The 23,511-nt window shown below is 38.5% G+C and overlaps 1 protein-coding gene across 8 annotated transcripts in view; it reads right to left on the bottom strand.

Annotated features, from left to right (window-relative positions):
- Nucleotides 1–23,511, bottom strand: part of Clcn3 (chloride voltage-gated channel 3) — a 95,533-nt gene that overhangs the window by 25,413 nt on the left and 46,609 nt on the right. For all 8 annotated transcript variants that reach the window (XM_004657142.2, XM_045141326.1, XM_045141327.1 and 5 more), the window contains 5 exons: nt 9,395–9,552; nt 6,235–6,334; nt 3,656–3,843; nt 2,077–2,199; nt 1,259–1,465 (listed from right to left, as the gene is read on the bottom strand). In XM_004657142.2, the coding sequence (XP_004657199.1) occupies nt 1,259–1,465; nt 2,077–2,199; nt 3,656–3,843; nt 6,235–6,334; nt 9,395–9,552 (776 nt within the window). The remainder of the gene's footprint in view (nt 1–1,258; nt 1,466–2,076; nt 2,200–3,655; nt 3,844–6,234; nt 6,335–9,394; nt 9,553–23,511) is intronic.

Below are 23,511 nucleotides of genomic sequence, written 5' to 3'. Positions count from 1 at the left end.
AACTGGCACTCAGTAATCCCTTTATAAAACTGTGGTAAATTAAAAACAAGTATTTGTATTTAAACATAATTTAATTATACAAAGTCTTCCCAAAAATGTCAAGGCACAATACAAAGTAAAGGAAGTGAGTTACAGAGGCAAATATCATGTTCCACTTTAGCCTGTAACCTGCTATTCTACATAGGATTTGGGCTTCTTGACTTTAACATATACAGGTGTATATACACACAGCTATAGTAGTATAGTGGCACAGAGGTTAAGAATGCAGTATTTGGAATTAGAGAAAAATGAATGTTAATCTGCATCTGCCATTAGCTATGATATCTTGAGCACAAGTTGTTGGCTATTTTGAGGCCTACCTTTCTAAACTATCAATGAGGATAATAGGGCCATGTGACTCATATTTCTGTGGAATTACATTCTAAATGCAAGGACATCTCTAACAGTATATACACATTAAGTAATCGGTAACCATAAATTTTTGTTGTAAAGTTGAAGTCACAATTATTATTCAGAGATGGAGCTATGAGATTCTGAAGTGTTACATTTTTAGAATATTTACTGCTGATTTAAGAAGAATATATTTGTAATTATTAACATTATTAAACTCAAAAATTATTGTATTATTTCAATTAAACTTTGATAAAATATTTGACTTCTTGTTATAGTGCATTAAAAAAACAGCAGAAAGAAACATCCTTCCTTGGACCTGAGTTTCTGGGTTGTCAGTATTTGATGAGATTGTAAAACACCACGTACGGCAACAGGTTTAGGTTAGGAAAACAGGATAAGACTCCTAAAATCTACAGAAAGGTTCAGGAGCTTACTTTTCTCCCAGAAACAACAAGAACAATGCAGAAAAATAACGGAAGTCTACAGCTTAAAGATCTGCTAGAAGATACCATGTTGGCTAAAGAAATGATAAAGGAAATTGCTTTAAAACATATGGATAACCAGGATGACCCTTTAAAGTGAGTTTCTGATTTGAGCTCCAGGAGTCCTAACCATCCCCAGAACTTTCCCATGATCCAAGAAAGTGCTCTATACGGTGTTTGTCATCGCCACTGGCAAACACAACAAGAAAGAAGTAAGGCAAGATGAGTGCCAACGGGAAGAATCCTTGTGCACTTCAACTGAACGCCACAAGGAGCAGTGGGATGAATTCTAAAAAGACCTAATACTCAGAAAAGGAAAAAGCATCACTAAATCTCTATATAACAGATAGGTTTCTATCAAATGAATGACAGAAAACACTTACCTCCCTCTTTTTTGCTTCATTTGTGCTATACTTTGGAAAGAGGTAGGAAAAAATATTTCCACAGCAACAGGCAACATGTACCAAGGGACCTTCTTTTCCTAAACTCAAACCTGATGCCACAGCCAGTACCAACGTGATGGTTTTAATCATTAAAGTCCATTTTCCCAGGTAGCCTCTGATGATAAATCCACTCAAAATAGTTTTAATCTATAAAGGAAAGATTAAAGCAGCTTAATTTTCCTTACGAAATATAAGAATTTAGCTTCTCTACAATATTATCTTTTCTTTATTCCTAAAAAGACATTGTAAATTTTGGCAAACTATGGAATAATCACAATTTTAAAAAACTTGAGCTGGGGAGATGGCTCACTGGCTAAAGACACTTGCTTGCAAAGCCCTCCGGCCCAGGGCTGATGGCCCAGTGCCCACATAAATGCTAGATGCACAAAGTGGTGCATGTGTATGGAGTTCGTTTATACTACTCACTTACTGTAATCAAATGTTTTCTCAAATTATATGACAGTCAAATTCCAGAATCCTTAATTTATTTAATTTAATCAAAAGTTAGTTTTAGGGCTGGAGGAATGGCTTGTTGGTTAAGGCATTTGCTTGCAAAGCCAAAGGACCCAAGTTCAATTCCCCAGGGCCCATGTTAGCCAGATGCACAAGGGGGTGCATGCATCTGGAATTCATTTGTAGTGGCTGGAGGCCCTGATGTACCCATTCTCTCCCTCTCTCTCTCTCGAATAAATAAATAAATAAATACAATATATTAAAAAATAATTAGCACTTACTAAGCTACACATTGCAGGGCTTACCTCTGGAATGCCAGAGCCACAGGCATATGGAGCAAATACCTTTACCAGAGATACAGCAAGAAAGGCAAAACTCAAAGCCCAGAAGATGTACATTATGTAGTTCATGATGTAAGACCCAGGGCCCTGAAAAAGCAAAAGCAGCTCAGAAAGAATGTAATTTGCAGTGTACTTCTCATGCAAGTTTTGACACCTAAATACTTAAACAACAACTACTACTACTACTACTGGTGGAGGTGGTGGTGGTGGTGGTAGTAGTAGTACTATTATTATTATTATTATTATTATTATTATTATTATTATTAGTAAAAGGCTCAGCAGTGCTGATAAGGCTGGACTCAAACTGAGTTATGTGATCCTTTTGTTTCAACCTCCCAAGTAGCTGGGAGATACTACCTCACTCAACTGGGGAAAAGTTCTAGAAGTCTTTTAGCTTCTTTCCATAATAATAAAAACTTTATGTGAACAAAATACTCAAGTAGAATCTAACAATTCTTATTATATATTCCAAGGAGCCTTGTTCCTATTCTGTCATTTCTCTAACATTTTCCTGATCCCTAAAGTCTTTTTTGTTTTGTTTTGATTTTGGTTTTTGAAGTAGGGTCTCACTCTAGCCCAGGCTGTCCTGGAATTCACTTAGGCTGACCTTGAGCCCACAGCAATCCTCTAACCTTAGCCTCCTGAGTTCTGGGATTAAAGACGTGCACCACTACATCCAGCTCCCTAAAGTCTTGTTACCTAGATATGTCAGTCACTTAGTTACACATCACCTTCTCCTTAAACACAGACTTTTCAGAAATAGTTGCTATAGGCAAAAGGAGGCTGTGATTCAAACTTCATTGTATTCTAATTCTCTAAAGATCAAAACTGAATTCAACTAAGCCAGGTTAAAAAAAAAAACAAACATACTGATAAATTTTAACAAAAAATAAACTTTTTGTTCCAAAGTTTAGGAATAGAAATTTTTTCAAATAAGGATTTTAATCCATTTGTGAATATATAATGTACCAGCAACAGTGTATAGTTCAAGAATATTTACTATAGAAGGCAGAGGTAAGAGGATCACCTTGAGACTACATAGTGAATTCCAAGTCAATCTGGGTTAGAGTGAGACCCTACCTCAAAAAAAAAAATTACTATAGAAAATCATTGCAATATTAATTAAACCTTTGACTATCTTTAAAGTATCTCACATAGAAGGAGTTTATTTTATATATTTTTAAATAATTTACACTTCTGTAATCCACATTTTCCCATCTTAGTGATGTAATGTTTGCTATGCCATTGTCATTTCTTACTAACTTTCATAGCTCCTAATACTATGGTTATCACTTCCCTGCCACAATTCACACAATAAGTTGGTACCAGAGCCACATGACTTTGTTTTAAATATAAAAGCCACTTGAAACAATCTTCATTTTTCTTGCTGTTCTCATTTTTTACTCTAGTACAGAGATCTGTTCCCCCCTCCCATTTAATTCAGGTGTTAACTGGCTAATATGTGATTAATTCTATAGTTAAAGGAACTGAACACATTTTATTACATCAATGACTAACTTACACTGAGCAAGGCAAAACTTACCTCTGCTTGACCTATGATTAGCTCTGCCCATGTTTTCCACTGTGGACACTTATCCCTCTCTTCAAATGTTGTTTCATTTGATCCCCAACAGCACTGTTCATGGTTGTACCACAACGCACTAAGACAAATGCCCTCCTTTAGATCAGTCATCCAGTCAGCAGCAATGTCTATTAAGCCGGCTAGCGCCCCTGAAACAATGCATTGGTCATAGTCCAAAAGATAAGCCCATTGTCTAAATAAAATCCAAACATATCATTTGAGTTAATTATAATCAACCCCTCAACACTCCCCTGCCCCCCCCCCCAAAAAAAACAAAGAAAGGGTATTTCAAAGACACTGAACACCTTCAGAAGGACTTTAAGGGATAGTATTGTATATATGTAAGTAGAAGAACAGATTACAGGGAGTGGAATGACCTAAGTAAGGCCAGGGAAAGAGATCAAGTAAGAGAAGAGTAGGGGGAGGGTCAATCAAAATTCAAAATATTCTGAGTAAGACATATGAAAGCCTAATTCTTTAAATAATGGCACATGCAAAAGCCATAGATTGCAAGGGATGGGATATCTTCCAGTGACTTGTTGGCCAGGGAAGTCCCTGTTCCCTCCAAAACATTACAAGCTATTGCCAAGGCCCTTCCTTGGTTTCCCAGGAGTAACAACAGATGGTAAGACCCTATTGCTGAAGAATTCACATGCATGGGCAGCAAGGTCACTGAGAAATCAAGAATGGTACTGAGCTGAAAACCTTTTCCCTGTAGCCCAGCCAACTGAAAGCTGGAAAAAGCTGCACTGCATGCAGCCCTATGGGAGACAGAAGTCATCAGCAGTGAAAACAGTGGACACTGGAAGCTTTAAATTTGGCCAGACAAGCCAAATAACCAAAAGAGTGCAATAGTGGCATGTCTGCTCTGGGGGAAACCAACTACTCTCTAATTAGACTCTATGAGGGGGAATACATGCCTGGTACTGAAAAATCTAATCAAAAGCCTATGGCAGGGGAGGTCATGTGCCTTAGGGGGATAAAGCCTCTCTTGTCTGGATAAATGCATATATTATTCTCACCCAACTGCACTGAAAGCATATTCATATATTAATGCTACTCTCTCTTCTAATTAGAGAAGCTTTTCTTTACAGATGATGGTGACCACTGGGAAAGAACTGGCACACCAGGGCCTTCACCCACTGTAATCTAACTCTAGACATGTGTGCCACCTTATGCATAGGTACAATCTTGTGTGCTTGTTGGATATGAAGAGTTGAACATGAGTCCTTAGGCTTTGCAGGTGGTTTTTGTGTTTTGTTTTATAGGCAAGCCCAACAGACTGGTCTTTTTTGTTTGTTTTAGAGAGCAAGTGAGAGAGAACAAGAGAGAGGGAACTTTGGCACCAGAGCCTCAGCCACTGCCATTGAACTCCGGATGTTTGCACCATCTAGCGGGCACCTTGTGCACATGTACAACCTTGCACGATTGCATCATCTTGTGCATCTGGCTTATGTGGGATCTAAAGAGTCAAACATGGGTCCTTAGGCTTTGCAGGCAAGCACCTTAACTGCTAAGTCATCTCTCTAGCCTTAAGGTTTTGTTTTGATTTGGTTTTGTTGTTGTTGTTGTTTGTTGGTTGGTTGGTTGGTTTTTTGAGGTAGGGTCTCACTCTAGCTCAGGCTCACCTGGAATTCACTATGTAGTCTCAGGGTGGACTCAAACTCATGGCAATCCTCCTACCTCTGCCTCCCGAGTGCTGGGATTAAAGGCGTGTGCCACCATGCCTGGCTTTTGGTTTGTTTTTTTTAAGGGATAATTCAGTATGGTTTTAATTTGCATTTCACTGATGACCAGTGATGTGGAACAGTGTTCCACAACCTGTTGGCCAATTTAAGTGACATAATTCTATTAGTGCCAATGAGTTATCAATACTTCCCTCTATTCTCCACAAAAATCTTGATTTCTCATGTTTTCTGGACATTATCAGTCCAGGACGGAAGCTGAAAGGGATTAAAACTATCCTTAATTAAGTGCTACTTTTGAAATCTCAAGTCTGGGACTTTGTGACCCTGATGTTCAGCAGAGTGATTAAAAGAGCAGCCTATCTCTTGAGCTAGACTACCAAAATTCATATGAACCATGTACAGCCTGCTCTGTGACTACAGCCAAGGAACTTAACCTCTCTTGTGCTTGAGTCCTTCTGGGTGAAATGTGGTCATGATGACGGCATTAACAACCAAGGACTGTCATGAGGTCTAATGTGTAGTTTTTAGAATTAAGAACAATACATAAAAAATATTCAATGAATATTAGCTATAAGTCATGATGCTAACTAAGATACTTTATTGATACTTTACAGATATCAAAACTGAGTCTAGAAAGATCAGGCAAGTAGAATAGATATTTAAAATACCAGAGACAAGACTAGACTCAGAAACTTCTTGCCTTCGAAGTCTTATATTTAAGATGTTTCAGGGAAAGAGACAAATGCTTTTAAAAGTCAAACAGTACCTAAAAATAAAATTGAAAATCAAAGGAGAATCACTTACACATTTACAGTTAACGTCTTAAAAAGATTGTTTTAAATGTTTCTTTACCTGATGCCAGTCCTGTTAGTGTTACCACAAGCCATCCTGACCATGCATCATACAAACTTTTTGTCATTTCCCATGCTGATTCTTTCTTTTTGCTGTTGATCTGAAATTAGAAATGTTTATGCTTCATTTTTCAAACTATAATTCTTTTTGTAAATTTTTATTTCTTTTTTTGAGAGGGGGGAGAAGAGGCAGATAGAGAGAAAGAGAATGGGCACGCCAAAGCCTCAAGCCACTGCAAACAAATGAATTCCAGATGCATGTGCCCACCCCCCTGTGCATCTGGCTTACGTGGGTCCTGGAGAATCAAATCCAGGTCCTTAGGCTTTGCAGGCAAAATTGCCCCACCTGCTAAGCCATCTCTACAGCCCTTCAAACTATAATTCTACAGTCTTGGAACCTAGCAAATTTTTTCAGTTATGATACACAGAACAATACTGTCTGAATTAAATAACAGTAAATGTGAATTTGTAGCAGAATCACTATGTAAAATGGTTGTTACACCTGTAAGCCAGCTGATAAGTAGTACACAGAGATTTGCATCTTAAATATGAACCTCTATTCAAGTGTGAGGAGTCCATAAACCACCTAAGAGTCTGACCTTGTGTGTCACACTGAATCAACTTCAAGCCGTAAGTACATACAGGTAACTTACATATTAGTGGAAGTCAGATAATGTGGCTGGAAATGCCTGGTAAGTAAGTGGACTTTAATTACTTTTAAAAGGTAAGATCAGTCAGTCACAGTAAGTAGCCACAAATATAATGTAGAACTGTCACACGGACAGAGAGATTTCCAAAAGTTATAGGATTGTAAAATTATAGATAGCTCAACCTCATGGGTAAGAGATAGGCTATTCTGTCATTGTGTAAGCCAGAAGAACAGTGTCCCTGGCTGACCACAGTGCATACAGGTAGGAGATGAACAAGAAGAAAACACATTGGAAGCAAATTTAATTCCACCAAGAACTAGGAAAGCCTTTCCTCTCTTAGTACGAATGTGCTTCTAAAGCCATCCCTAACTAGTCCAAACCTCTTATGATTTACTGGGGTCTTTGCTGTAAAAAGGTATATTCTCCAATACCACAGCAGTGCTCCACCACTGTGTAGGAGGGCTATGGTTGGAGTGCAATGGCCTGGTCAACTTCAAGCACACCATCTATTCGAAGATGGACCTGGTGATGCAGTCCTTTAATTCTAGCACTTGGGAGGCCAGGGTAGGAAGATAGATGTGAGTCCAAGGCCAGTGAGAGACTACATAGTGAATTCCAGGTCAGCCTGGGCTACAGCACGATCCTACCTCCAAAATCAAAACAAAAAACAAACACAAAAAACATTGGGCTGGAGAGATGGTTTGGTGGTTAAGGTATTTGCCTACAAAGCCAAAGAATCCAAGTTCAATTCCCCAGGACTCACATAAGCCAAATGCACTAGGTGGCACATGTATCTAAAGTTTGTGTGCAGTGGCTAGAGGTGCCCATATTCTCTCTCTCTCTCAAACAAATAAAAATAAAATATTAAATTAAAAAAAAACTTACTACAACAAAAGAAACTACCAACAGAGTAAACAGCCAGCCTACAGAATGTGAGAAAATCTCTGCCAGTGGTACTTCAGACAAGGAGTTACTATCTGGACTATATAAAGAAGTATAAAAATTAAACAATAAAACAAACTACCAATTAACAAATGACCCAATGAGCCAAAACAGCATTCCTCAAAAGACGAAATGTAAGTGGCTAACAAACATTTTAAAAAATGCTCAACATCTCTGGCCATCAGAGAAATATAATGAAAATAACTTTGAGATCTATATCATCCCTGTCAGAATGGCCGCTATCAGAAAACATCTGACAACAAATGGTGGTAAGGACACAGAGAAAGAGGAATTCTTACCAACTGTTGGTGTGACTGTAAATTAGTGCAGTCATGATGGAAAACAGTATGGAAGCTTCTCAAAATACTACAAACAAATGCTAGTATATAAAAGTTTTCTTAATATTATTTTAAAGTGAATGAATAAGTATTTTTAATTTTATATTTTTAGTACTTGATACTGTAAAAATCAAAAGTATACAACTCATATAAAAAAAAGATCCTTGGGGATCTTCTAATCTGAGCCCAGTGGACTTCACAGTGGTTCACAGTATTTTTCTGTAACAATCTGGCATCAGCATTCAACATTCAAGCATCAGATGACTCTGAAAAGTTGTGCTTTTCATATACAACATAACCTAATTCGATTTTTTGTTTTCACATAAATGTGTACATTAATAGAAAAATATATAGCTATTTACATAAATATTTATATTCATGTATAAGTAAATTTCAGATACCAAAAATAAAGATATCAGGGATCTAGAATTTTTCAAGAAGATGTCTTTTTTATCTTGAGACCTTGCTGTGTAGTCCTGCCTCAGCCTGCTGAGTGCTGGGATGACAGACATGTGCTATTAGGCCTGATTCTACTTTTTTTTTGTAAACAGTAGTTTATTATGACACACAAGAAGCCTTACTCAGGATCTAATTTGAGAACTAACTCTGTCAGCATTTCGTACCGGGAAAGGAAATAGGAGAAAACAGCAAACCCCTACAAAATGATCTCAGCACATGAGCTTCCTTTTTCAAACAGCAATAATGTTCCTCTTATACTTTAGTGGCTGAGCTACTCAAAGCCCCAAACCATGTATGCCTTATTAAACTTGCATGGTCTTCCTCAACTCCAGGGCTGGGCCTCACTTCTACTCCCTATGCTGTCTTCTAATTTTTTTGTTTGTTTGTAAGCTACCTCATATGCTGTCCAGAAAATACAAGGTATAAATAAACTATAGAAGGGACTAGAAAAAGAAAGAGAAAGAAAATGTATCACATATAACATGTAGAAATTTAAAATTTATTTTAATATATAACATGTTCTAGTGGCCTGAGATCATCGACAGGAATATATTTAAGTGATCAGATATGTACTGTATTAAAAACAAAACCAGGCGTGGCAGTGTACGCCTGTAACCCCAGCACTTGGGAGGCAGAGGTAGTAAGACTGTTCAAGGCCACCCTGAAAGTACAGTGAATTCCAAGTCAGCCTGAGCTACAGTGAAACCCTACCTCAAAAAACCAAATAAATAAATAAATAAGTATAAAAACAAAAACTACCAGAAACACTTACCCGTCTATGCCTTTCTCTGTCTTTGCATTTCTCTCGCACCCAGTCAATAGTATGAAAATCATCATATGTACCAACACCTGGAATTGGTTCGTCCAAAAGGTCCAGTAAATGTGTAGAACTGTTAATGCTGCCTCCATTTGTCATTGTATAATGAGTTCCTACAGAGCAAAGCAGAACAGTATGTCTTACAAAAACTTTCTTAGAAGCTCACTAAGAGACAAGAAAGATTAGTGCTTCAAAGTCCAAGAAATACTAATTATCTAAAATGTTGAAACAAGATTCTTTAAGATTTTCAAAATCATATTACAATTATCAATAAGTAACCTAACTCACCTGCTATGCAGTGGAAGAGGGTTTTGTGAGATGTACTACTTACTACTGACAAAGGGATATAGACTATGTAGCTTGAAAACAGTATGTAGAAGACATGAATTGGAAGTGATGACTTTCATCTGGTAAAATGTGTGAATTCAGTCCAGAAGTAAAGATAACTTCTGAAGTCGGGGGTGGGGGTGTTGTTTGTCTTATGCCTTCTAAGAAATTTCTTCCTTTCACTAATCAATAAACATTCCTCTGAATAAGATTTGTCATCACCCTAGCTTCCTCCTTGGAGATAAATATATCTTTGACATGTGAGCAAACAAGACTAAGGCATGTTCTGGGAAGAATGTTAAAAGACAATATAAGAAAAATACAGACCACCTATAAATACAAAAATAAGGTCAATCTAAAACATAAAAATGCAAATTAAACATGCAATATCATTTATCTCTCTGAGACAGGAGGAGGTTTAAAAAAAAAAGTATGTGAATACACTGAGTTGGCTAAACTATGGAGAAAGAGACCATGTCACAATTAGTCATCGAAAAATAAACTAACAGAAATACTTTGGGAAGGCAAAGTCTGCCAAATTTAACACACAGTCTCCAACATAGCAAGTACAACTGGGAACTGTCCTGGGTTAGAGCTGTATCATCCCTGAATAAATCAATAAATAATGCACAGTATTAGTTAACTTAGTGCATACTATAGCAAAGAAAACAAAAACATATTCATGCCAAAGTACCTACAATCTGGTAGAGGGGTCAATCAAAACCTAGACAGATATTTTAGGCTCAAAGACCATAAAGCTGGTACTACTCAAGCCTACTATAGCAGCATGAAATGAAGCATAGAAATATGCTGACAGGTGGCCACAAACGTGAAAACAGTAACTATACCACTCTCCAGGACCCATGTGCACATGGGGGAACATGCATCTAGAGTTCATTTGCAGTGGCTGGAGGCCCTGGCATGCCCTTCCTTCCTTCCGTCCTTCCTTACCCCCCCCCTCAAATAAGTAAATAAATAAATAAACAAAAAGAAACAGTAGCCAGGCATGGTGGCACATGCCTTTAATCCCAGAACTCGGGAGGCAGAGATAGGAGGATTACCATGAGTTCAAGGCCACCCTGAGACTACATAGTGAATTCCAGGTCAGCCTGGGCTACAGTGAGATCCTACCTTGAAAAACCACACACACACAAAAAAAGTGCTAGGTAAGATTGGCCACATGGGCCATAGTTTGCTTACCTCTAATCTAAAACATGTTCAACACACAGATCCTGTATCAAAAAAAAAAATATATATATATATATGGGCTAGAGGGAAGGCTTAATGGTTAAGGCGTTTGCCTGCAAAGCCAAAGGACCCAGGTTCAATTCTCTAGGACCCAAATAAGCCAGATGCACAAGGTGGCACATGCATCTGGAGTTCAGGAGGCCCTGATGTGCCCATTCTCATCCCCAATTCCTCTCAAATAAATAAATTAAATAAATAAATAAATTAAAATTTTACAATAAGTAAATAAGCCAGGTGTGGTGGCATATGCCTTTAATCCCAGCACTCAGGAGGTAGAGGTAGGAGGATCGCCATGAGTTCAAGGCCACCCTGAGACTACATAGTGAATTCCAAGTCAGCCTGGGCTAGAGTGAGACTTTACCTCAACAACCCCCCCCAAAAAAGTAAATAAGGCCAGGTCGATTGGCTCAGCAGTTAAAGTACCCATGGAAAGCTGGGTGCATCTGTAATCATTAATGTGCCCAAAACAGTGGGGAGCGGGCCAGAAGAACCTGAAGCTCACAGGCCAGCCAGAAGGACTGACATGTGCAGTCTGACAGTTCATTTTGCAGACAAGGGACTCTGTCTCAAAGAAGGTGGAGCACAAAAGTGTCCTCTTGACCTCTACACAAGCACTGTAGTACAAACAGATGAGTGTGCATGCACACACATATACTTTATAAAACAGATGGATAGAATTAAATTATATTTTAAATAAACTAAAAGAACTATCCATTTTATTCTGACTATGGGCCTGAACAAATTTCCCAGGTAACACTGGTAGTCGTTCTGGTTTAAACTGACTCATTCCCTTTTATACAGAAATAAAGAAACAATCACAGACACATCATCCAACAAAATCATTGCATAGCAAAGCAAAAATCTGAACCTACTCCAGGTACTATAAAGTTCTCTAGATCATAGTAAGGACCACCTTACATAAGCTAGGAGGTAGACAAAGAGAGATGCACAAAGAATTCCACATCAGTACGAGACCTCATTTTAGTTCTGGTAAAATTTAAGCCAAGTAAACTACACTGGAGGTTGCAAAATATTTATTAATAATTCAAATGCCCTAGAAACAAGACAAGTGGACACTGTACCTATTAACTTAAATGTCTATTTGCTTTTCCCTAACACTGTTTTCCCATCTCTTACTGAATACATTTGAGTGTTTGTTTGGAGGATGGAATAAAACTTCTAAAAAGCGAATAGTGTATTGATTTCAGTGTTCTGCCAGAAGCAACTATGTAATTAACCATGCTTGACTGGAGATTTAAACATCCAATTCCTGCACTGAAATATCCATGTTCAATTACATAAAATACATACTCAATCTCTACTTTTAAGTTTTCTGAATGTTTTAACTCTTCTCATTCCCTAACCCCATTCTGATTATATTAATAATTTCTATTTTGAAAAAGCTAGAGGCTACAAATTTTCTTAAGAAAGAAAAATGGAGGCTGGAGAGATGCCTTAGCAGTTAAGGTGCTTGCCTACAAAGCCAAAGGACCCAGGTTTGATTCCCCAGAACCCACGTAAGCCAGATGCACAAGGGGATGCACACATCTGGAGTTTGTTTGCAGTGGCTGGAGGCCCTGGTGCATCCATTCTCTCTCTCCCTCCTCCCCCCTCTCCCTCCCTCCCTCCTTCTTTCTCTCTCTCCCTGCCTACTTCTGTATCTCTCTCTCCAAATATATAAATAAAAATAAAATATATATATATATATATATATATATATATATATTTGTTTATTTTTATCTATTTATTTGAGAAAGACAGGCAGAGAGAGAGAGGAGGAGACAGAATGGGTGTGCCAGGGCCTCCAGCCACTGCAAACGAACTCCAGACGCATGCACCTCCTTGTGCATCTGGCTAACGTGGGTCCTGGGGAATCGAGCCTCGAACCGGGGTCCTTAGGCTTCACAGGCACGTGCTTAACCACTAAGCCATCTCTCCAGCCCTAAAATATTTTTTTAAAAAGAAAGAAGAATTAAAGAATAAATATAACAGGAACATGTGTAAATACCCTGGCATATCTGGGGATCTCAGACTCTGCTTTCTGTGTGATATTAAACTGATAACTTAGAAATAATTTTGGTGTCTTTCTGGTATAATGAGCAGTATTTCTGTGGCATTCTGCTCAAATAGGAATAAACTCAACCTTATAAGGAAAAACCAAATACAATGAAATTGAGAGGAATTCTTCACAATAAGTATCTTGTATTTCTCAAAAACGTACAAATTATGACAATTATGAATGATCAAGTAACTGTTCTAAATTAAAGGAGACTAAAAGAGCCATGACCATAGCATGCACTATAAGATCCTGGACCAGAAAAAAAAAAAAAGATTTTCTATGGAAATTACCATGTTAATCCACATAACTATGCAGCAATTCAAGCTATCTTAAAACAAGAAATGTTTTAAAAATTAAAAGATTTAAGCTGGGTGTGGTGGTGCACGCCTTTAATCCCAGCATGCGGAGAGGCATATGTAAGAGGATTACTGTGAGTTCAAGGCCAGCCTGAAACTACAGAGAGAATTCCATGTCAGGCTAGGCTGGATTGAGACCATACCTCAGGGGGTGGGGGAAAAAAAGAAAAATTAAAAGATTTATATCAATATTTGACACCTCAAGCATTTTCTTATGTAATTTGTTCTGCCAAGCAAAACAAAGTTGTAACAAAAAAGTGTGGGGGGAGAAGAAGAATTTCTATTCTGCTCTAATGTGATCATAGAAATGTATGCATATCCCATCTGTGGAGTAATTTTAAAGGTATGTATATTTCTTAACAATATCAATAGCTACAAAATTTTCCTAATGTGTCATTTTTTGTGTGTATAGTTCTCTGCAATATGTATGAGGTTTAGCTTGATACACAAAAATTAGATGAACAAGCCAGACGTGGTGTCGTACGCCTTTAATCCCAGCACCCAGGAGGCAGAGGTAAGAAGATCACAGTGAATTCAAGGCCGCCTTGAGACTACATAGTAAATTCCAAGTCAGCATGGGCTAGAGTGAAACCCTACCTCAAAAAAAAAAAAAAAAAAAAAAGCTGAACAGAAATTAATCATATGTTAACGTTTTTAATAAGCAACAGTTTAAGATAAAAATTAAAGAACTTTATCTTTCAACTTCAATTTTTTTTAAACAACTGGCCTCAGGCTCACTATGTAACTGAGGATGACCATGAACTTCTAATTCTCCTGCCTTTACCTCCCCAATGCTGGGGATTGAATCCAGGACTTCATACATGCTGGGCAAGCACTCTACCAACTGAGCTGCATCCCCAGCCCTCAACTTCATCTTACACATAAATGAAGCATATGTTTTAGGTACTACACAAGCACAAATGAAAGTTCTCTCATGACAAAGGCTCACCTCTCTTAAAACAATAGTTCAAGACTAGGATCATTAGGACATGATGATACAGTTTTTCTAAATTTAGTGTATGAAGAAAGCTGTGGATGATGAAGAGGCCCTCAAGGTAAACTAAAGCATTCAGACCATTGCTTCCTTTTACACATGGCTTCTTTATCCTCAGCAAAATGTCTTCATGCCACTGGATTTTATTGACCCCAAATAACAGGATGTACCCGGGGCTCCCCATTTCTCAACAAGGATGCAGAGCTCATTTACTTCTCTGTGAAGACAGTAGTACTACCTGTACTCAATACCTGTGAGAAAGACAGGCTCCTTAGCCCACTTTAGTTCCCTTGCCTGCTTAGATTTTTCCCTTGACCATAGCAGAAACATGCATTGTCAGAGAAGTGCAGCAAAGAGCATGAAAATTTAGTCCTATCATTTCCAAGCTTCAAACTAAGAATTCTGAAACCCAAAGAAAAGACAAAATCTAACAGCAAGTACTTCTGAGTTGAGAAGAGTTTCTGGATTTCAAGTCTGTAAGTACAAAAGGGCCTAGAGTTCCAGTTATAAGCCAGATGAATTAACTGTCCTGCTACCTCAGGTGCACAGGGGAAAGGAAGAGCCAGGTGAACAGCTGCAGCAGTGAGACTGCGATTGCCTTTCACTGGCTCCATTCCTGTAAGCAAAACACACATGACTCCATATATACTTACATGCAGGCTCCATATTTCAGCTGGCACACTTATTTGTAGGCTGGGTTTTTATTCATATTTCTAAAAGCCATCTCATTTTAGTAAATGTCCATGCACATCATTTTTGGTGAGTTCAGTTTACTGTATTTGTTGTGGTATTGTAATTTGGGTTAGCCAGCCATTACAAACAAAAAAAGGCTGAAATATGTATATTTTCTTAGTTTTCTTCTTTTCCAATTTAAAAACTTACTCATTCTTACTCTTTTATCTAAACACACTCCCATATATTCAATACTAATAAACAGGTATACTCCTAGACGAAAAATCACTGATCCTGAGTGATGGAGGGAAAAGAGAAGAAGGGGGCTGGAGAGATGGCTTAGCAGTTAAGCGCTTGCCTATGAAGCCTAAGGACCCCGGTTCGAGGCTCAACTCCCCAGGACCCACGTTAGCCAGATGCACAAGGGGGCGCATGCGTCTGGAGTTCATTTGCAGTGGCTGGAGGCCCTGGCGTGCCCATTCTCTCTCCCTCTCCCTATCTGCCTCTCTCTGTCTCTCTCAAATAAATAAACAAAAATTACAAAAAAATAAAAAAAATTAAAAAAAGAAAAGAGAAGAAGGGAGGAAAGAAATTCAAGTTGGACCCATCAAAAATCCAGCTGCTGGGGCTGGAGAGATGGCTTAGCGGTTAAGCGCTTGCCTGTGAAGCCTAAGAACCCCGGTTCGAGGCTCGGTTCCCCGGGTCCCACGTTAGCCAGATGCACAAGGGGGCGCACGCGTCTGGAGTTCGTTTGCAGAGGCTGGAAGCCCTGGCACGCCCATTCTCTCTCTCCCTCTATCTGTCTTTCTCTCTGTGTCTGACGCTCTCAAATAAATAAATAAAATAAAGGCGTGAGCCCATCATCATTAACACTTTAAAAAAAAAAAAAAGTCCAGCTTCTGGATATGCACATCGCAAGCACACCGGTAGAATGACAAATGAAACCAGCTGATAAAAGGAAATGAGATGGTTCCTGCTACCTAGATCACAGACTAGCCAAAAGTGGGATGTGAATATTTGTTAACTCACAATTTTAAGACAAGGGGAAAAAGTGCAAACCTACCAGGCAGATAGAGCACCAAAATTCAGTGGCTATAGTACTATCTACTGCGCTACCTACTAGCAAAAATACAGAACAAAAGTCTGGGAAAATATCATTTTTTTTTCCTTCAGAGTGGCCTAGAAAAGAAATCCTATAACCTTAATAATGAACTTTGAGAAGTTGATGCCCCTCAATTTTCCAGAACACACACAGGTAAGGATACGGCAGGTTAAAAGAATCAACAAATGCAAACTAACATTCCTGCTCAGGTATTTTGATGTTTAAAATTTCATGAGGCCACATTGTATTACTCATAGGACACTAATTGTAACCAAAAAGTTTATAATATGACAAAATAAGGGAAAAAAGTATCTTAGCAGTTGAGGCAAGAAGATCAAGTGTATACTAAGTTAAAAAAAAAATCTGTATATTTTAAACAGATAATTATGCTGTGGACAAAAAAAAAATCAAATGCATGATCAATAACCACATTTTAATTAACTGATGGATATTTTATAGTTCAAATATCAAAAGTAATGAAAGAATGCCAGGCATGGTGGCGCACACCTTTAATCCCAGCACTTGGGGGGCAGAGGTAGGAGGATCGTCGTGAGTTTGAGGCCACCCTGAGACTCCATAGTGAATTCTAGGTCAGCCTGAGCTAGAGTGAGACCCTACCTCAAAAAATCTCCCAAAAAACAAACAACAACAACAACAAAAACCAGAAAAATCATCTAATAAATAAACTGTAACTGGCTTGCAAGTAAGTTGTTCAAAGGACTATATTAAAAATGTTTTTTCTTATTCTATTTTTCAACAACTAAAGAAATTTATAACATCAAAAGATACCTATGAAAATATTTATTTGCTAAAACCTATAATCTAAACAAAAAGATGTGAAAATTGGGAGACTATGGTTCAGTTGATAAAGTTTGTGCTATGCCAGCTTGAGGACCTAAATTTTGGCCCCAGCAACCATGTTTTTTTTTAAACAAAAAAAAGCATGGCATGGCTACTTGTACCTGTAAACCCAGCACTGGAGAGGCAGGGGTAAGAGAACACTGGGGCTTGCACACCAGCAGGTCTAGGTGCATTGGTGACATCTAGGTTCACTGAGAGACCCTGTCTCAAAAAATATGGAGAGAGAGTGAGGAAGACAACGAATACCAAATTCTGGCCTCCACACACACATGCACTCACACATATATGAATATGAATACATTCATACAAACATCCAAGAAGATTTAAAATTATATACAGAGTTTACAGCCACATGACCCTAGATGTACTCAATCTTATATAAAATCATATGTGGAAAATTAAGTTTAAAATGGTACATTATTTGGGCTGGAGAGATGGTTTAGCAGTTAAGGCACCTGCCTACAAAGCCTAGGGACCCAAGTTCAATTCCCCAGTATGCATATAAGCCAGATACACAAAGTAAGGCATGTATCTGGAGTCCATTTGCAGTGGCTAAAGGCCCTGGTGTGTGTGTGCACTCTCGCTCATGCGCTTACGCATGCACGCTCTCTCTCTCTCTCTCTCTCTCTAATAAAAAATAAATAAATAACATTGTACATTATTATTTAAAGAAATGTTTCCCAAAAAAAAAAGAATAATCTTTTCAACAAATGAGGAGGCTGAGGCTGGCTAGCCATATGCAAAAGAATGAAACTAGACCTCTACTTCACACACATACATGAAAAACAACTAAAAACCATTTCTACATATAAATGTAAGAGTTAAAAATATAAAATCTTTAAAAGAAAATATAAGAGTAAATTTTTGTAACCTTGACTTAGGCAATGGTTAGTTAGAACATGACACCAAATGGACCATATCAGAATTAAAATAGTATTTCCTTGTAGAGGCTAGACACTATTAACTAAGTCATGTCTAACAATAACAACATGTGTTGAGTATAGACTGTGCACCAGAGATGCCCCTCATTCACTACAACACCCCTATAAGGTGTTATCCTCCATTTGTCACAGAATATCAAGAAATATTGCCAAACTACCTTGGAATAAACCAAACCAAGGAGGTGAAGGATCGCTACAAAACCTTGAAAATACTCAAGACAGAAATTGCAGAAGACACTAGGAAATGGAAAGACAACCTTTGCATTTGGATGGAAAGAATCAATATTGTAAAAATGGTAATCTTACCAAAAGCAATCTACACATTTAATGCAATCCCCATCAAAATTCCAATGGCATTCTTCACAGAAATAGAAAAAAACAATCCAGCCGGGCATGGTGACACATGCCTTTAATCCCTGCACTCGAGAGGCAGAGGTAGGAGAATCACATGAGTTTGAGGCCACCCTGAGACTACAGAGTGAATTCCAGGTCAGCCTGGACATGAGTGAAACCCTACCTCAAAAAAAAAAAAAAAAAAAAAAAAAGAAAGAAAGAAAGAAAAGAAAAGAAAAAGAGAAAGAGAAAAAGAAAAAAACAATCCAAAACTTCATTTGGAAGCACAAAAACCTTGAATATCTAAAACATTTCTGAGCAAAACAAAAGGCTGGTAGTATCACTATACCTGACTTTAACCTATATTACAGAGCCATAGTAACAAAAACAGCATGGTACTGGCACAAAACAGACATGTAGATCAATGGAACAAAAGAGAAGACCCAGACATAAGTCCACGTAGCTATAGCCACCTGATCTTCAACAAAAATGCCAAAAATACTCATTAGAAAAAAAGCCTCTTCAGCAAATGGTGCTGGGTAAACTGGGTACCTATCCATAGAAGGATGAAAATAGATCCTTATCTCTCTTCATGCACAAGAATTAAGTCCAAATGGATCAAAGACCTGAAACTCTAAAACTGCTAGAGGAAAAAGTAGGGGAAACCCTTCAACATATTATATTGGTCTTGGTAAAGACTTTCTGAACATAACCCCAACTAAGGAAACAAAACCACGGATCACCAGGCATGGTAGCCTTTAATCCCAGCACTCGGGAGGCAGAAGTAGAAGGATAGACGTAAGTTCAAGGCTACCCTGAAACTATAGAGTGATTCCAGGTCAGCCTGAGCTAGAGTGAGACCCTACCTCAGAAAACCACCAACAACAACAAAAAAACATGGATCAACTACTAGGACCTCAAGCAAAGGAAACTGTGAATACAGCAAAGAGGCAACCTATAGAATGGGAGAAAATGTTTGCCAGCTATGCATCTGACAGAGGATTGATATCTAGGATATATAAAGAACTCAAAAACTAAATAATAAAAAATCAAACAATCCAATTAAAAAGTGGGCTATGGAACTAACTAGAGCTATCAAAAGTAGAATTACAGATGACATATAAACATTTAAAAAGTGTCCTATATCCCTAGCCATCAGGGAAATGCAAATTAGAACTACTTTGAGGTTCCATCTCACTCCTGTTAGAATGGCTACTATCATGAAAACAAATGACCATAAATGCTGGCAAGGATGTGGAAAAAGAGGAACCCTTCTACCATGCTGGTGGAAATGTAATCAAGTCCAGCCATTATGGAAATCAGTGTGGAGGTTCCTGAGGCAGCTAAAAATAGATTTGCCATATGACCCAGCAATACCAGTCCTAGGCATATATCCTAAGGACTCATCTCATTATCTTAGAGATCCTTGCTCAACCATGTTTACTGCCGCTCTATTCACAACAGCTAGGAAATGGTACCAGCCTAGATATCCCTCAACTGATCAGTGGTAAAGAAAAATGAAATTATGAAATTTGCAGGAAAATGGATGGACGTTGAAAGGATTATACTTAGCGAGGTAACCCAGACCCAGAAAGCCAAATGTCACATGTTCTCTCCCTTATGTGTTCTCTCCCACATGTGGATCCTAGCTATAAGTAATTGGACATCTATATGAGTAGGAATAAAACTCAGTAGCAGGACTGGAGAGATGGCTTACCGGCTAAGGCATTTGCCTACAAATCCAAACGATCTCAGTTCGATCCCCCAGACCCATGTAAGCACAAGGCAGCATATGCATCTGGAGTATGTTTGCAGTGGCTAGAGGCCCTGGCCTGCCCATTCTCTCTCTCTCTCCCTCCACCCACCCCCATCTTTCTCTCTCTCAAATAAACAAATAAAAATAAAATATTTTTTAAAAACTCAGTAGCAGATAAGTTAGAAAGGGGATATAAAGGGAATAGAAAGGGAGAGAGGGGCGACTTAATAGGATGGTATTATAGATATGTACGTAGAACAACAGATTGATTAATGGGGGTATAAGGCCTAAGTGAGGTCAGGGGAAGAAATTGAGTAAAGGAAAGGTGGAGGGAGGAATAATCAAAATCTAAGAGGATATAAATAAGTAATATGGTAGCCTACTTTTCTGGACAATGAAGCACCCAGAAGCCACAGATTGTTACTCGAAAATTTTCAGTGCCAGGGCATCCAGTGAGTTGTTGGCCAGGAAGGTCACTGATGCCCTCAAAACATTACAGGTCACTGCCAAGGCCCTTCGTTTCCCACCAGGAATAGATGGTAAGACCCTATTGCTGAAGATTCTACATACTTGGGCTGCAAGGTCACCAAGAAATCCTGCTGGAGCTGAGCTGAAGACCTCCTCCATGTAGATCAGCTGACAAAAAGCTAGAAAAAGCTACGCTGCATGCAGTTCAATGGGAAGGAAAGAAATAACAAGTGGAGATACTCAACAGTGGACACTGCAAGCCTTAAATTGGCCAGCCTGGCCAAATGAGCCAACAGGTACAATAGTGGCATGTGTGTTATGGAGGAAACCAACCACTCTACTTGGACAGGAGACCCACTCCATGAGAGGGAATACATCTCTGATACTGAAAACATTCAACAGGGGCTAGTCATGAGCCCTAGGGGTATAATGTCTGCTGGTATCTGGCTAAATGTATATACTGTGATCACCAAACTACCTAGTAAGCTCTTCTAAATGTTCACAACCATATATTAATGCTACTCTCACTTTTGGTTACAGAAGCTTCTCTTTTCAAATGGTGGTGGCCTTGGGGTGACTCAGAAAGCACCATGGTGTGGAGAAGGAGTGACAGAGGAATGCTTAACACTAAAATATCTCTATCATATTTTCCAAGGCTCAGGATCCATTGAGAAAGAAGTGGCAGAAAGAATGTAAGAGCCAAAGGAAGGGTAGGACTCCTTACAACATACCACAAAATGGCCTGAATATCCATGACCTTGCAGTGCCTGATACTACCTACATAAGACCATCATAATAGGAAGATGATGACATTAAAATAAAAGAGACTGATTGAGAGGGGGAAGGGATATCATGGAGAGTGGAGTTTCAAAAGGGAAAGTTGGGGGAGGGAAGGAATTACCATAGGTTATTGTCTATAATTATGGAAGTTGTCAATAAAAAAAAAAAGCAAATTAAAAAAAAAGGCAGGGCTGAAGGGATGGATTAGCGGTTAAGGTGTTTGCCTACAAAGCCAAAGGAACCAGGTTCGATTCCCCAGGACCCACATTAGCTAGATGCACAAGCTGGCACATGTGTCTGGAGTTTATTTGCAGTAGCTGGAGGCCCTGGGATGCCCATTCTTTCCCTCTCTCTCCTTCTCTCTCTCCTTCTTTCTCTCTGTCAAATAAATAAATATATTTTTTTAAAAAGGCAAAAAGCTGGGCATGATGGTACACACCTTTAATCTCAGCGCTCAGCAGGCAAAGGTAGAATTGCCATGAGTTTGAGGCCACCCTGAGACTACATAGTGAATACCAGGCCAACCTGAGCTACAGTGAGACCCTATCTCAAAAAAAAAAAAAGAAAAGAAAAAGAAAGAAAGAAAGAAAGAAAGAAAGAAATATTATCAAGACACAATATTGTCACACAGTGAGTAAGTACTGGACCAGGGATCCAAATAGGCAGTTTGATTCCAAAGTCATTACTACTATGTAATAGTGCCAAAATATAATTTCATGTGGTATACTTGTATATTTTAAGATATAGGGACATCCTTGTCTCAATATAGGTTAAAAAAAACAAACAATAGGTAGTGTTTACTCCCTAACATCTTATGAAAACATACTTACTTAGCACGTGGGTAGGTCATCCAACCCTAATCATCACTATCATGGGTCTCCTGCCTGTCCTTCCAGGCTCCAGAGCATGTTTTCCTGCATTACTTAAAGTGCTACAGCAAAAACTTGTTGCCATAATAGTCATGGACAGTGCTTTGCTCCCAACATACACATTCCTAAACTTCAGAGGCAGTCTGTGATAAAAATCGCATCCCCAGGCTGGAAAGATGGCTTAGCAGTTACACTGTTTGCCTGCAAAGCCTGAGGACCCATGTTGGACTCTCCAGGTCCCACATAAGGCAGACACACAAGGTGACACATGTGCACAGGGTCACTCATGCACACAAGGTGGCACACAAATCTAGAGTTCAGTAGTTGAGGCCTTGACATGCCAATTTTCTCCTTCTCTGTCTCTCTCTCACTCCCTCTCATAAAAAGGGGGTCAGTCTGTTGGGCTTGCCTCAAAAAAATAAATAAATAAATAAATCCCATCCCCACCTTTACTCTCAGAATGCCCAGATTCATCAGACACAGAAACCCTGGGCACTGCTAACTATAGCATCAGACTTAGAACTATTTTCATTTTTTTTTCAATGTAGGGTCTTGAGCTAGCCCAAGCTAACCTGGAATCACTATGTAGCCTTAGGGTAGCCCCAAACTCATGGCCATCCTCCTACCTTTGGCTCCCAAGTGCTGGGATTAAAGGCATGTACCACCACGCCAGTTTATTTTCAAACTTTTTTTGATTGTAGCCTACAGCAAAAATATTTCTTACTGACAGCATAGAGGTGTATCTTAATAAAACCAAAGCTTAGAAAATAATGCTTACTATTTGATAAAGTAATACTTTATCTTCTTTGTCTTTTTTATATAGTGTTCAATTTCATAATTAACAATGTTAAAACCCAAAGGCTAACAAACACTGTGCTAGAGAACAACATTGAGACCATCTGCTTTCCCGTAAGTAAAAACCTTGATGTCCCCCATTTACTGAACTCCAGTAAAAGAAAAAAATCATAAAGTGCTGCATCTGAAACTGAAATCAGTTGTAACTTCCAGTCACATCAACAGTAATCTAAGACATTTCTCACAGGAAAAAAGACTCAAGTAATAGTCTTCTAAGAAAAAGTGGGCTTACAGTTACTTAAGAAGACTATAACTTATCTCTGGGATCAATCCCCAAGATGTGAAGGCAGGAAAACTTACTATTTCAATTCACTAACACCACAGGAGACACACGCTCAACATATATAACACTTAAAAATTATGGAAAAAGGAAGGCAGAAATCCAACATTTAAGGACTCCCTGACAACAGCATTACTGTTGCTTGATTTTTTTAAATTTTTATTCTTATTT

This window comes from Jaculus jaculus, chromosome 1 (assembly GCF_020740685.1).
Source record: "Jaculus jaculus isolate mJacJac1 chromosome 1, mJacJac1.mat.Y.cur, whole genome shotgun sequence".
NCBI classification, from domain to species: Eukaryota; Metazoa; Chordata; class Mammalia; order Rodentia; family Dipodidae; genus Jaculus; species Jaculus jaculus.
The sequence above is the reverse complement of the archived record's forward strand: the minus strand, read 5'-3'. Positions and strand labels throughout refer to the sequence as shown.